Genomic DNA, 13,037 nt, shown 5'->3' with positions numbered 1-13,037 from the left:
TTCTGTATTCCATCTTTTCTCTTTCTCTATCTCTTTTTCTTCACTTCATTTTTTTATTTGCTGTCCTGTATCCTTTCTTTTCTTTATTCAATTTTTCTTCTTTCTCTATCTCCTTTTCTTCAATTTATTTCTTTCCTTATTTTCTGTCTTGTATCGCTTCTTTCCTTTATTCCATCTTTTCTCTTTCTCTATCTCTTTTCCTTCACTTCATTTCTTTCCTTATTTTCTGTCTAGTATCTTTTCTTTTCTTTATTCAGTCTTTTCTCCTTTCTCTATCTCTTCTTCTTCACTTCATTTCTTTTCTTATTTGCTGTCTTGTATCTTTTCTTTTCTTTATTCAATCTTTTCTTCTTTCTCTATCTCTTTTTCTTCACTTTATTTCTTTTCTTACTTTCTGTCTTGTATCCTTTCTACTTTTATTCAATCTTTTCTTCTTTCCCTATCTCTTTTCCTTCACTTCATTTCTTTTATTATTTGCTGTCTAGTATCTTTTCTTTTCTTCATTCAATCTTTTCTTCTTTCTCTGTCTCTCTTTCTTCACTTAATTTCTTTTCTTATTTTCTGTCTGGCTCGAGGGATGACATAGGCAACTATAGACCTATAAACTTGATGTCAAACTTACACAAACTGTTTTCAAAGATAATAGCAAAACGGATAACAAAAACCCTGGACGAAAGTCAACCTCCCGAGCAAGCAGGATTCCGCACAAGTTTCAGCACGACAGATCATCTGCAAACCATAAACCAGCTGATAGAGAAGTCAGAGGAATTTAACTTACCTTTGTACCTAGTGGAAGGCAAATACATTCGTCTATTGAGCAATATTTATAGACAAAACTTTGCTAAGGTAAGAACAGAAATAGAAGGTCAATCATTTCGTCTAGAACGCGGAGTACGACAGGGTGACCCAATCTCTCCCAAACTCTTTACAAGCGTTTTGGAAAATGTATTCAGAAAAATGAACTGGAACAAGCAACAGGGAATAAACATAAACGGAAGACACCTAACAGACCTAAGATTCGCGGACGACGTAGTCCTATTCGCAAAAACACCAGAAGAACTACAGTCAATGCTCCAACAACTCTGTACACAAAGCAAAACCGCAGGTCTATCAATGAACATGGCAAAAACACAGCTGATGACAAACAGACAAGAAATCCCCATCTCAATTGACGGAACAACGCTACCATATGCAACAGAATACGCATACCTAGGCCAACTAATTTCCTTTAAAGACAATACTGGAAAAGAAATAAGAAGAATAATATCCTTAGCTTGGAAATCCTTCTGATTCCTCCAGTTCATACGCCTTGACAAGACAATCAGCAGAAGACTCAATTTCGAAGTACTACAAACCTGCGTCTACCCAACACTACTTTATGGATGCCAAACATGGTCGACAACAAACAGACAGATGAATGCGCTAGAAATATGCCAAAGGAAAATGGAACGAAAAATATTGGGAATAACTATGAGAGACAGAATTTCCAATGAGTCGCTGTCCCAAATGGCATCAACAACAAACGTCACACAAAGAGCAAACAAATTGAAGTGGAAGTGGGGAGGCCACATCGCGCGGATGAAAGATGAAAGACGGACATACAGAGCCACCATGTGGGACCCGCGCACAGGAGACCGGCACAGAGGCAGACCAAGGAAGAGGTGGGCAGACTTCTACACAACACAAGCAGGCCAGCAATGATCCAGAATAGCAAGAAGTAGGGGAACATGGAGAACAATTGGATGTCGACTACAAACGAAGACAGTGCCAGCCACAAACAACATCCCAAGTTGACTCAGTGAAAGTGCATTCAATATAATAAAAGTGTTAGTGAAATCAAATTAATCAAAGTGACAGCGAAATCAACTCCAACCAGACAAAGAGACACTAGACACAACCTAATGCGGAGTAGCTCACCGCGTTAGTGGAAACAGAGCTACCCTTTAGCAGGAGACCTTTGCCCTTCAAGGGACACATTAGGCTATTATTATTATTATTATTATTGTTATTATTATTATTATTATTATTATTATTATTATTATTATTATTATTATTATCATCATCATTTCTTTTCCTTATTCAATCTTTTCTTCTTTCTCTTCTCTTTTTCTTCACTTCATTTCTTCCCTTATTTTCTGTCTTGCATTCTTTCTTTTCTTTATTCCAACTTTCCTCTTTCTCTATCTCTTTTTCTTCACTTCATTTCTTCCCCTATTTTCTGTCTTGCATTCTTTCTTTTCTTTATTCCATTTTTTCTCTTTTTCTTCACTTCATTTCTTATCTTATTTGCTGTCTTGTATCTTTTCTTTTCTTTATTCAATCTTTTCTTCTTTCTTTATCTCTTTTTCTTCAATTTCTTTCTTTCATTATTTTCTGTCTTGTATCCTTTCTTTTCTTTATTCCAGCTTTTCTCTTTCTCTATCTCTTTTTCTTCACTTCATTTCTTTCCTTATTTTCTGTCTAGTATCTTTTCTTTTCTTTATTCAGTCTTTTCTCCTTTCTCTATCTCTTCTTCTTCACTTCATTTCTTTTCTTATTTGCTGTCTTGTATCTTTCCTTTTCTTTATTCCATCTTTTCTTCTTTCTCTATCTCTTTTTCATCACTTCATTTCTATCCTTATTTTCTGTCTAGTATTTTTTCTTTTCTTTATTCAATCTTTTCTCGTTTCTCTATCTCTTCTTCTTCACCTCATTTCTTTTCTTATTTCCTGTCTTGTATCTTTTATTTTCTTTATTTAATCTTTTCTTCTTTCTCCATCTCTTTTTCTTCATATCATTTCTTTCCTTATTTTCTGTCTTGTATTCTTTCTTTTCTTTAGTCCATCGTTTCTCTTTCTCTATCTCTTTTTATTCACTTCATATCTTTTCTTATTTTCTGTCTTGTATCTTTTCTTTTCTTTATTCAATCTCTTCTTCTTTCTATATCTCTTTTTCTTCACTTCATTTCTTTTCTTATTTGCTATCTAGTATCTTTTCTTTTCTTCATTCAATCTTTTCTTCTTTCTCTATCTCTTTTTCTTCAATTTTATTTCTTTCCTCATTTTCTGTCTTGTGTCCTTTATTTTCTTCATTCCACCTTTTCTCTTTCTCTATCTCTTTTTTGGCTCATTTTTTTCCCTTATTTTCTGTCTTGTATCCTTTCTTTTCTTTATTCCATCTTTTCTTCTTTCTCTATCTCTTTTTCTTCACTTCATTTCTTTCCTTATTTGCTGTCTTGTATCTTTTCTTTTCTTTATTGAATCGTTTCTTCTTTCTCTATCTCTTTTTCTTCACTTCATTTCTTTTCTTAGTTTCTGTTTTGTATCTTTTCTTTTCTTTATTCAATCTTTTCTTCTTTATCTCTTTTTCTTCACTCCATTTCTTTTCTTATTTGCTGTCTTATATCTTTTCATTTCTTTACTCAATCTTTTCTTCTTTCTCTATCTCTTTCTCTTCACTTCATTTCTTTTCTTACTTTCTGTCTTGTGTTTTTTCTTTCCTTTTCTTTTCTTTATTCCATCTTCTTACTTTCTATTTCACTTTCTTTCTTTTTTTTTCTATAACGCTTCCTTTATTTGCTATCTTCATAGCTTCATTCTTTTCTTTTTTCCTTTCTTTCTATCTTTAATTCCTTTTTTCTTTTTCTCTCTTCCTTTCTTCCCATCATTTCTTTCCATACTTCCTTTATGTGTTTTTTCTTTATGGTTTATTTTCTTTCTTCTTCCTTTCTTTCCTTCTTTTTCCGTTCCTTTCTTATCTTAATTTCCTTTCTCTTTTCCTTTGTTGCATTCTTTCTTTTTTATTCCTTTCTTTTTTCCTCACTTGGTTTTTCATCTCATTTTTATTTCCTCTTCTTCTTAGTTGTGGCCTTTGTTTTCTTTAGTGCTGTTTTTCTTTGTATCTCTTTCCCTCCCTTCCTACTTTCAAATTAGTCCCTTTATTATCTCTTGTGCTATTTCTTTTCTTCATCTTCCCTTCCTTTCTTTGTAACTCTCTTCCTTTCTTTCTTTTCTTAATTTCTTTCCCCATTTTCTATCGTGTGTCATCCCTATCTCTAATCCGTCTTCCCTCCTTTCTTTCTTTCCTATTTTCTCTCTTCCATTCATTGTTCTCCTAATTTCTTTCCTTATTTTCTGTCTTGTGTCCTTTCTGTTATTTCTTTTTTTCCCTTGTTTCCATATCTTCAATTCTTTCTTATCTTAATTTATTTCCTAATTTTCTTTGCTGTGTTTTTTCTTTATTCTTCTTATTTTCTACCTTTGCCTTTTTATTTTATGTTGTAAAGATATAAATAAATAATTAATGAAGTTCATATCTCAATTTGGAAAGATTTCACTACATATTAGTTGAAAACAACAACAAATTAATAACGTTATCATGATGTTCTTGTGTATAAAGGACAATGCTTACAATGTCTACAATACTTAACTAGATTGTTATACTATCATTTTGAAACTTATCTTCCGACCGTCTAATTATGAATTGTGATATTCCTATAATTCTAGATAACCAGCAATACATCCCAGTGGAATTTCAGTAGTGACAAATTTAATACCATGTTACTCCAATATAATAAAACACTACTACTTGGCATGTTTATTCACTTCATGATATAATTAATTGCAGATTTGTGACATAGACTTTTCTCACTGTATGTTCCTAACTTTAGATTTACGAATCCTGCACGATGGACCATGCCAGTACCGCGATGTCGTCATTTCATCCGACGATAATAAAGTCTGCAACCTGGCGGATAACAACGCCATCATGATGCCCGTGTGTGGCACGGACAACGTAACATATCCTAACCCATTCATACTGCGCTGTGCCGCGTACAGAGGAGCTATATCTTCAGGTGCGTCAGTGTGTCTTGTATTTCCTAACAGGCGCTAGTGTCTTTAACAATTTCTCTAACCACTGAACAGCCCCCTTCATCTCCTGACATCGTAAAATATTATCGTTGTCAATATTATCAAACACTAGCCCGTTGACCTATTTGGATCTCATAGTCATCATCATCACCATCATCATCATCATCATCATCATCATCATCATCATCATCACAATCACCACCACAATTATAGTCATAATAATTCTTCACGAATAGTAGATTAGATGATTCAATTAAGCTAATAAATAAAGTCTATCAGGTATTTCTAATTATTTATCCTCTCGACTAGTGGTTCAAAATTTGTTGTGATGTTCTATATATTTGTCTTAAAATGTCTAAATTATGTTTCTGTTTCTTAATTTTTTAATAAATAAATTTCAACATGGTTAGGCCTACTGTAGAATTTAGTAGTTTTTTGATGCAACAAATTGTATTCAATTCTTTTCTAAAAAGTCCAAACTCTTCTGTATTTGATCGTGGAAAGTATTTTCCAGAATGATCCAAATTTCGTCGCCATACAGGGTGAAAGTGAAATAACCCTGCAGATTTTCAGGGCGAATAGCTCATGTTGTAGCCTATGTAACAGGAAAGTGTATTACCATATTGATGGAAAGTACATAGTTTTCTCAGAAAAAAAATATTTTTCCCTAAACGTTTATTCGGTAAGTATTGCGAGTAGGATCGTGATTTTTATTCATATCGATAGAAATCTTAATAAACAATCATTTATCTCTGTGGCTTATTTCCGATTAGCGTGAACAGTTTTCGTGTAACTTTAATTTAAAAACCACTCATTTCAAGACACGGAACGATGCGAGCAGATTGCAACGTCATAGCGAGAGAGGGAGACTCCCGTACTGAGACAAACCTGAGTTCGTTGAACTCTTACATATTTATTACGAGCAGAATGACGAGTATGTTAGCGGCGATGTTGCCAGACTGCTGAAACTTCCAACTTAATTTTCTAATTAACTGTGCATTTAATCACAAAACGTAATATACGTTTTCTATTCCTTTAAGTGTACCCTATCGTCCTTCTCAATCTGCATTGTTATTTCACTTCAAGTCTGTATAGCTGCTATCGTTGCAACTGCAGAAATGTTTCATCTTTCAAGCCTTGTTTTTCTTTTCTTTTTCTTTTTTAGACTTGTAGTCTTAACAGTCGTAAAATAATATAAATATTTGGTCCCGTCAGCTATATATTGATACTGTATTTTCTTTTGTTTCTTCGTTAAAAATATATTTGTTAGGCCATTCGATGCACTATACATATTCAAACCATATTTTTAAAACCTAATGATAGTGTTAATATCTTGGACTCACAGTGATAGCCTCATGGAAACTGTAGGTCGCTGCTCCGATCTGTAGTTCACTGAAGCGCCTGTGTTTTTTTTTTTTACAATTTATTTAAGATAGTTTGCGTATATTATTTATCTCGGTAGATAGCGTTCAAAAACGATTAAATTGGCAATTTTATGTTGCAATTACTTGTCTTCTTAGTTATTGCCCAGGCCACATACTCCTAAAACGCATAGTTCAGATTCAACATTTTTCTTAAATGTCCTCCCAAAACAGTTGTATCATTTCAGTCTTAGAACATTTTAAGAATTATCTAGACATCAATGTTTATTTCTCACAACTTTAATTTAATTCTAACAGCTTTAACATATTGACTGTGTTTAGGTAAAAGGGCTTAAACCTAATTTTAATATGATTTTTTTGCTGTAATTAGTTACAATTTAATTACAAAACATGAATACATGTCTTTTGTAATTATATTTACATTCTTTCATATAAAGTAATTAATAATAGTGTGTTAAAATTTAATTATAGCTGTTTCAGGAAAATTTTTCTTTTGTGAGATAAGCTCTTTTACCTGAATATCGTCGATATGATACTCTATTTCTAAGACAGAGGTTAATTGTATTTACTGTTTGAACTTACAGATATTGAAGTAGAGCACGAAGGAGCATGTGACGATAATTTAGTGGGAAAAGAAACACCTGATTACGAAGAGGATCCTTGCCAACAAATTTCAAACTCGGCACAAAAGAAACCGTTGTTCTGCGCGTCTGATGGCAGATCCTACTACTCTGCCCAGGAATATGCTTGCGCCGTCAAGGCCAACAGCGATTGGTTCCATTGTAAGTACCGGATCTCTGACTTACTTTTAAAATGTATTCACCTCAAGTAGACAGTCTTTGCAAAATGAGAACTGTCATCGATATGAACTTTAATCGAAGTACTCGGGGAGGAAGAGAAGAAAGAGTTCTATACTCGTACTTATCATTTTTCTTTGTATGGGTATAAGAATTGTCATTTCACAACTTAAAATAACATACGACAATGCTCATATAAAATTAAATTATCCATAATCTGATCTGCATTAATAACAAACGGAAGTTTTTTTTGTAGCAAAGCATAACAAATAATGTGGCAAATAATTTTGTTCATGTCCAATAAATTCGTAATTGTAGGTTTAAAAAAAAAACCATAGTCCAAAAAATGTAAATTTTAGATATTAAGCATATGGTGAATCTATTGTAGCGGTCACATTCTGGATTAGTTGTTAAAGGAAAAAACACCTACGGTATTTCATGTTATAGGAGTGGAAATTTTCAGTGGTTTTCATAAAATAACCATAGTTCAAAGATGTTTTTTCTGTGAAAACAGCGAATGTCCAGGACGGTGATAGCATTTACAACTATCCCATTCATATCATCTTGAAACATTTATCTATACAATTTTAAACTGTAGTAGATTGGCAGTCCTGCTTCTTATATACGCGGCACAAGCCACCTCTTTTCCTTTTTCCATCTTCTTATTTTCCTTGTTCTCTTAGTACTCCCATTGTCCTCCTTGCCTTCGTCTTGTTCCTTCCTTCCCATTGTTTTAATTATTTTCTTAGAACCCCCTTATTCATAATTCATTCGTATTTCTCTAGTCATCCCCTTGTTATTCTTGTTTCCTTTTCCCATTCTTCTACTTGCATTCGTCTCGTTCTTGTATTACACTTGTTTTTCTTGTCTTCCCTTGTACTACTTGCATTCGCCTTGTTCCTGTCATCCCTTGTTCTTTTTGTTCGCCTTCTATTTTTGTTCTCCTTGTATTCCTTTGTTCTCCTTGCACTCATCTTCTTCTAATTTTCGCATTGATTTATTTACTGTTCTCTTTGTATTCCCCTTGACCTCTTTGCATACGACTTGTCCTTCTCTTTTCCGTGTTCTCCTGGAATCCTCCTTGCACTCGTCTTGTTTCTGTCTTCCCTTACGCTACTTATTTTTCTCATTGTATTCCCCTTTTCTTCTTTGCATTCTCCTTTTATACTTATTTTTCTCCTTCTATTTTCATTGTTCTTGCATTCATCTTGTTCTTGTTTTCTCCATGTTATACTAAATTATTCTCCTTCCTTTGTGTTTTCTTGGTCTTGTCTTCCCTTTGTTCTACTTATTGTTCTCCTTCTATTACCCTTCTCCTCTTTGCATTCGAATTGTTTTCCTCTTTCTTGTGTTATATTATAGTTCTCCTTGAATTCCCTTGCACTCTTTGCAGTGGTCTTCTACTGGTCTTCCCTTCTTTATGCTTATTGTTCTTTTTGTATTCTCGCTGTTCCTGTTTCATTCGCCTATTTCTTGTTTTCTTCTTGTTCCACTTACTGTTCTCTTTGTATTCCCATTGTTCTTCCCGCATTCGTCTTGTTTTTGTCTTCCATATCTCCTACTTATTTTTGTCCTCGTATTCTCCTCGACCAACAAGCATTCGTCTTCTCCTTGTTTTTCACCTGTTCTACTTATTATTGTCCTTGCATTCCCCTTGTCCTCCTTGCATTCCTCTTGTTCTTGTTTTCCCCTTGTTCCACTTATTGCTCTCCTTGTATACCCTTTATTCTCCTTGCATTCGTCTTGTTCATGTCTTCTCCTTATTCTACTTATTGCTATCCTCTTATACCCCTTACTCTCCTTGCGTTCGTCTTGTTCATGTCTTCCTCTTATTCAACTTATTGTTTTCCTTCTATAATCCTTGTTCTCCTTGCATTCGTCTTATGTATGTCCCCCATTATTTTACTTATTGTTTTCCCTGTATACACCTTCTTCTCGCATTCATCTTTTTCATGACTTCTCCTTGTTCTACTTATTGTTCTCCTTGTATACCCCTTATTCTCCTTGCATTCGTCTTGTTCATGTCTTCTCCTTATTCTCCTTATTGCTCTCCTCTTATACCCCTTACTCTCCTTGCGTTCGTCTTGTTCATGTCTTCCTCTTATTCAACTTATTGTGTTCCTTGTATAACCCTTGTTCTCCTTGGATTCGTCTTGTTTATGTCCCCCCATTATTTTACTTATTGTTCTCCCTGTATACCCCTTCTTCTCGCATTCATCTTGTTCATGACTTCTCCTTGTTCTACTTATTGTTCTCCTTGTATACCTCTTATTCTCCTTGCATTCGTCTTGTTCATGTCTCCCTATTATTTTACTTACTGTTCTACTTGTTCCATTCGCCTAGTTCTTGTCTTCTTTTTGTTCCACTTACTACTATCTTTGTATTCCCATTGTTATTCCCGCATTCGTCTTGTTTTCGACCTCAACCTTTCTACTTATTTTAGTCCTTGTATTCTCCTTGACCAACAAGCATTCGCCTTCTCCTTGTCTTCCACTTATCCTACTTATTGTAGTCCTTGTACCCCCCTTGCCCTCTCCTTGTCTTTCCTAGTTCTACTTATTGTTATACTTGTATTCCCCTCGTCCTCCTTGCACTCGTCTTGTTCTTGTCTTCCCCTTGTTCTGTTTTATTGTTCTTGTTGTCTATCACTTGCTTTCTTTGCATTCGTCTTGTTCTTGTATTCCCTTTCTCCTACTTATTGTTCTCATCGCATTCCCCTTCAATTTCTTACATTCTTCTTTTTCTTATCTCGCTTTCTACTTATTCCCCTCCCTCTTTCTCTTAGCATTTGTTTTCTTGTTGTCTTCCTCTTGTTCTAATTATTATTATTCTTGTATTCCCGTTTCCCTTATTACATTCATCCTTTTTTGTATTCGCCTCCTTCTATCTATTGTTGTCCTTGTATTCCATTTGTCCTCCTTGCATTTATCTTGTTCCACTTATTTTTCTCTTTGTACTTCCCTTGTCCTTTCATTCGTCTTGTTTTCGTCTTCGCCTCGCTCTACTTATCATTGCTCTCGTATTCTCCTCGTCTTCGTTGTATACGTGTTGTTCTGATCTTTCTTTGTTCTACTTATTTTTCTCCTTGTATTACCCCTGTTCTCGTCGCATTCGTATTGTTCTGTCTTCCCTTGTTCTACTGATTTCTCTACTTGTATTTTCCTTGATCTCTTTGCACTCATCCTATTCTTGTCTTCCTCTTGTTCTACTTATTGTTCACCTATATTTCCCCAGTTCTCTTTGATTCGGCATGCTTTTGTCTTCTTGTTCTATGCATTCTTTTCACAGTCTGTCCCTTATTTTCTTTGCGTGTGTCTTGTTTGTGTCTTCCCCGTGTTACAGTAATTATTCTTCTTATCTTTCCCTTGTTCTACTTATTTTACACCTTTTATTCCCCTTCATCTATTTGCACTCGCCTTGTTCTTGTCTTGCCCTTGTTCTACTTATTGTTCTCCTTCGTTTTCCTTGCCCTCTATGCATTCGGCTTGTCCTTGTCTTTTCCTTGTTCTACTTATTTTTCTCGTTGTCTGTCTCACCTTTTCTTTGCATTTATCTTGTTATAGACTTCCCTTACATCTACTTATATATTTTCTTCTATTTCCCTTCTCCTCCTTACATTCGTCTTGTTATTGTCTTCTCCTTTTCTACTTATTTCTATCCTTGTATTTAGCACTTTTTTCGTTACTGTCTCCCCTTGGTCTACTTATTTTTGTCCTTGTATGCCCCTCATTCTTCTTGCATACGTCTTATTCTTTCTTTAAATTGTTCTGCTTATTTTTCTCCTTGTATTACCCTTGCTCTCTTTGCATTCGACTTATTCTTGTCTTCCCCTTGTTCTACTTACTCTTTTTCTTGATATCCATTGCCCTTGTTGCATTAAACTTCTTGTCTTCTCCTTGTTCTAATTATTGTTGTCCCTGTATTCCCGTTGTCTTCTTCGCAATTGCTTTGTTCTTGTCTTCCGTTTTTCTACTTATTATTCTCCTTGTAATTTTATTCCCTTGTTAACTTTATACTCGTTCTACTTACTTTTTGTCCTCGTATTCCCTTCATCCTTGTTTCATTCGTCTGTTCAGGTGTTTCCCTTAGCCTACTTATTGTACTCCTTGTATTTTTCTTGTTATCTTTGCATTCGTTTTGTTCTTGCCTTCCTCTTCTTCCATTTGTTTTTCTCTTTGTATTCTGTTTGTTCTCCTTGTATTCGTCATGTTTCTGTTTTCATCATGCTCTACTTATTTTTCTACTTGTATTACCCTTGCTTTCATTGCATTCGTCTTGTTCTTCACTTCCCCTAGTTCTATTCATTATTCTCCCTCTAAATACCGTGTTCTCAGCGCATTCATTTTTTTCCTGTTTTTTCCTTTGTTCTACTTACGTTTTTTTGTACTCCACTTGATCTCCTTGTATTCGTCTTCTTCATATCTTTCCATATTCCACTTACTTTTCTCCTTTTATTTTCCTTGTTCTCTTCACATATTTTTGTTCTTGTTTTCCCCTTGTTCTACTTATAATTTTTTCTTATATTATCATTATTGTCTTTGCATTCCGCTTCTTTTTATCTTCATTTATTTCTACTTATAGTTCTTCCTATATTCCCCTTATCTTCCTTACATTCTTCTTTTTCTTACATTTCCCTAGTTCTTCTTTTCGTCCTTGTATTCCCTTCTTCTCCTGACATTAGTATTGTATTTACAATTCCGCAGTTCTGCTTAATTTTCTCCTTGCATTTCCCTTGTTCTCTTAGCATTCATATTGTTTTGATTTCCCCTTGTTCTACATACTGTTCTCCTTACGTTAACAATGTTCTTGCATTCGACTTGTTCTTGTCTCTCCCATGTTATACTTATTGTTCTCTTTGAATTCCCAGTGTCCTTCTTGCAGTCGTCTTCTCATTGTCTTTCACCACTCCTAATCAGTTTTCTCGTATTCGCTCTAAACCCCATGCATTCGTCTCTTTTCTGTATTCTCCTTTTTCCACTTATTCTTCCGCTTGTATTCCACTTGTTCTCCTTGTATTAATCTTGTCATTCTCTTTCAACTGTTCCACTATTTTCTCTCCTTTTATTCCCCTTTCCGTCCTTACATTCGTCCTGTTTGTGTCTTCCCCTTGTTCTACTTATTTCTCTCCTGTATTCCAATTGTCCTCGTTGCATTCGCGTTGTCAAGGTCTTCCCCTTCTTCTACTCATTGTCTGCTTTCCATTCTTCTTGCTCTTATCTTCCCATTGTTTACTTATTGATCTCTTTGTATTTACCTTCTTCTCTTACATTCATCTTGTCCTTGTCTTCCCCTTATTTCACGTATTGTTCTCCTATATTTCCATTCTTCTCTTTACATTCGACTTGCTTTTATCTTTCCGTTGTTCTACTTATTCTTCTCGGTGTCTGTCCCTTGTCTTCTTTGCATTTGTCCTGTTCTTGTCTTCCCTTCCTTCTACTTGTTTTACTTTTTGTATTCCAATTCTCATCCTAGAATTCTTCTTGTCATCCCGTTGTTCCACTTATTCTTCTCCTTGCCTTTCCCTCTTTCTCTTAGCATTTGTCTTCAGATTGCCTTCCCCTTGTCCCAATTATTATTCTTCGTGTATTCCCGTTATCCTTGTTGCAATCGTCTTGTTCTTGTCTTCTCTTCCAACTACTTATTGTTACCCTTGTATTCTATTTGTCTCCCTTTCATTCTCCTTGTCCTACTTCTTTTTCTCCTTGTATTTCTCTGTTCTATTTTCATTAGTCTAGTTCTTGTTTTCCCTAGTTCTACTTACTAATATCCTTCTGTTCTCCTCGTCCTCGTTGCTTTTCTCTTATTCTGGTCTTTCCTTGTTCTACTTAATTTTCTCCTTGTATTTACCCTGTCATCGTCGCATTCGTATTGTACTTATGTTCTCTAGCTCTACTTATAAATCTTCTTCTATTTCTTTTGCTCTCTTTGCACTCGTCTTATTCTTGTCTTACCCTTGTTATGTCTTATTGTTTCCTATATTTCCCTTGTTCTCTTTTCAATCGGCTTCC

The 13,037-nt window shown here is 34.7% G+C and overlaps 2 protein-coding genes across 2 annotated transcripts in view; both read left to right on the top strand.

The window, feature by feature from the left end:
* Positions 1-1,172, top strand: part of LOC138704217 (serine protease inhibitor dipetalogastin-like) — a 52,827-nt gene extending 51,655 nt beyond the window's left edge. Inside the window, exon 6 of the mRNA XM_069832099.1 lies at positions 979-1,172. Coding sequence (XP_069688200.1) covers positions 979-1,172 — 194 coding nt within the window. The remainder of the gene's footprint in view (positions 1-978) is intronic.
* Positions 1,173-1,585: 413 nt separating this feature from the next.
* LOC138704216 (serine protease inhibitor dipetalogastin-like) overlaps positions 1,586-13,037 on the top strand; it is a 30,400-nt gene continuing 18,948 nt past the window's right edge. The window contains exons 1-3 of the mRNA XM_069832098.1: positions 1,586-1,661; positions 4,649-4,834; positions 6,817-7,014. Of these exons, the coding sequence (XP_069688199.1) occupies positions 1,586-1,661; positions 4,649-4,834; positions 6,817-7,014 (460 nt within the window). The remainder of the gene's footprint in view (positions 1,662-4,648; positions 4,835-6,816; positions 7,015-13,037) is intronic.

The sequence above is a fragment of the Periplaneta americana genome, chromosome 8 (assembly GCF_040183065.1).
Source record: "Periplaneta americana isolate PAMFEO1 chromosome 8, P.americana_PAMFEO1_priV1, whole genome shotgun sequence".
Classification (NCBI taxonomy): Eukaryota; Metazoa; Arthropoda; class Insecta; order Blattodea; family Blattidae; genus Periplaneta; species Periplaneta americana.
Note: the sequence above shows the minus strand (reverse complement) of the source record. Positions and strands in the feature narration are given on the sequence as shown.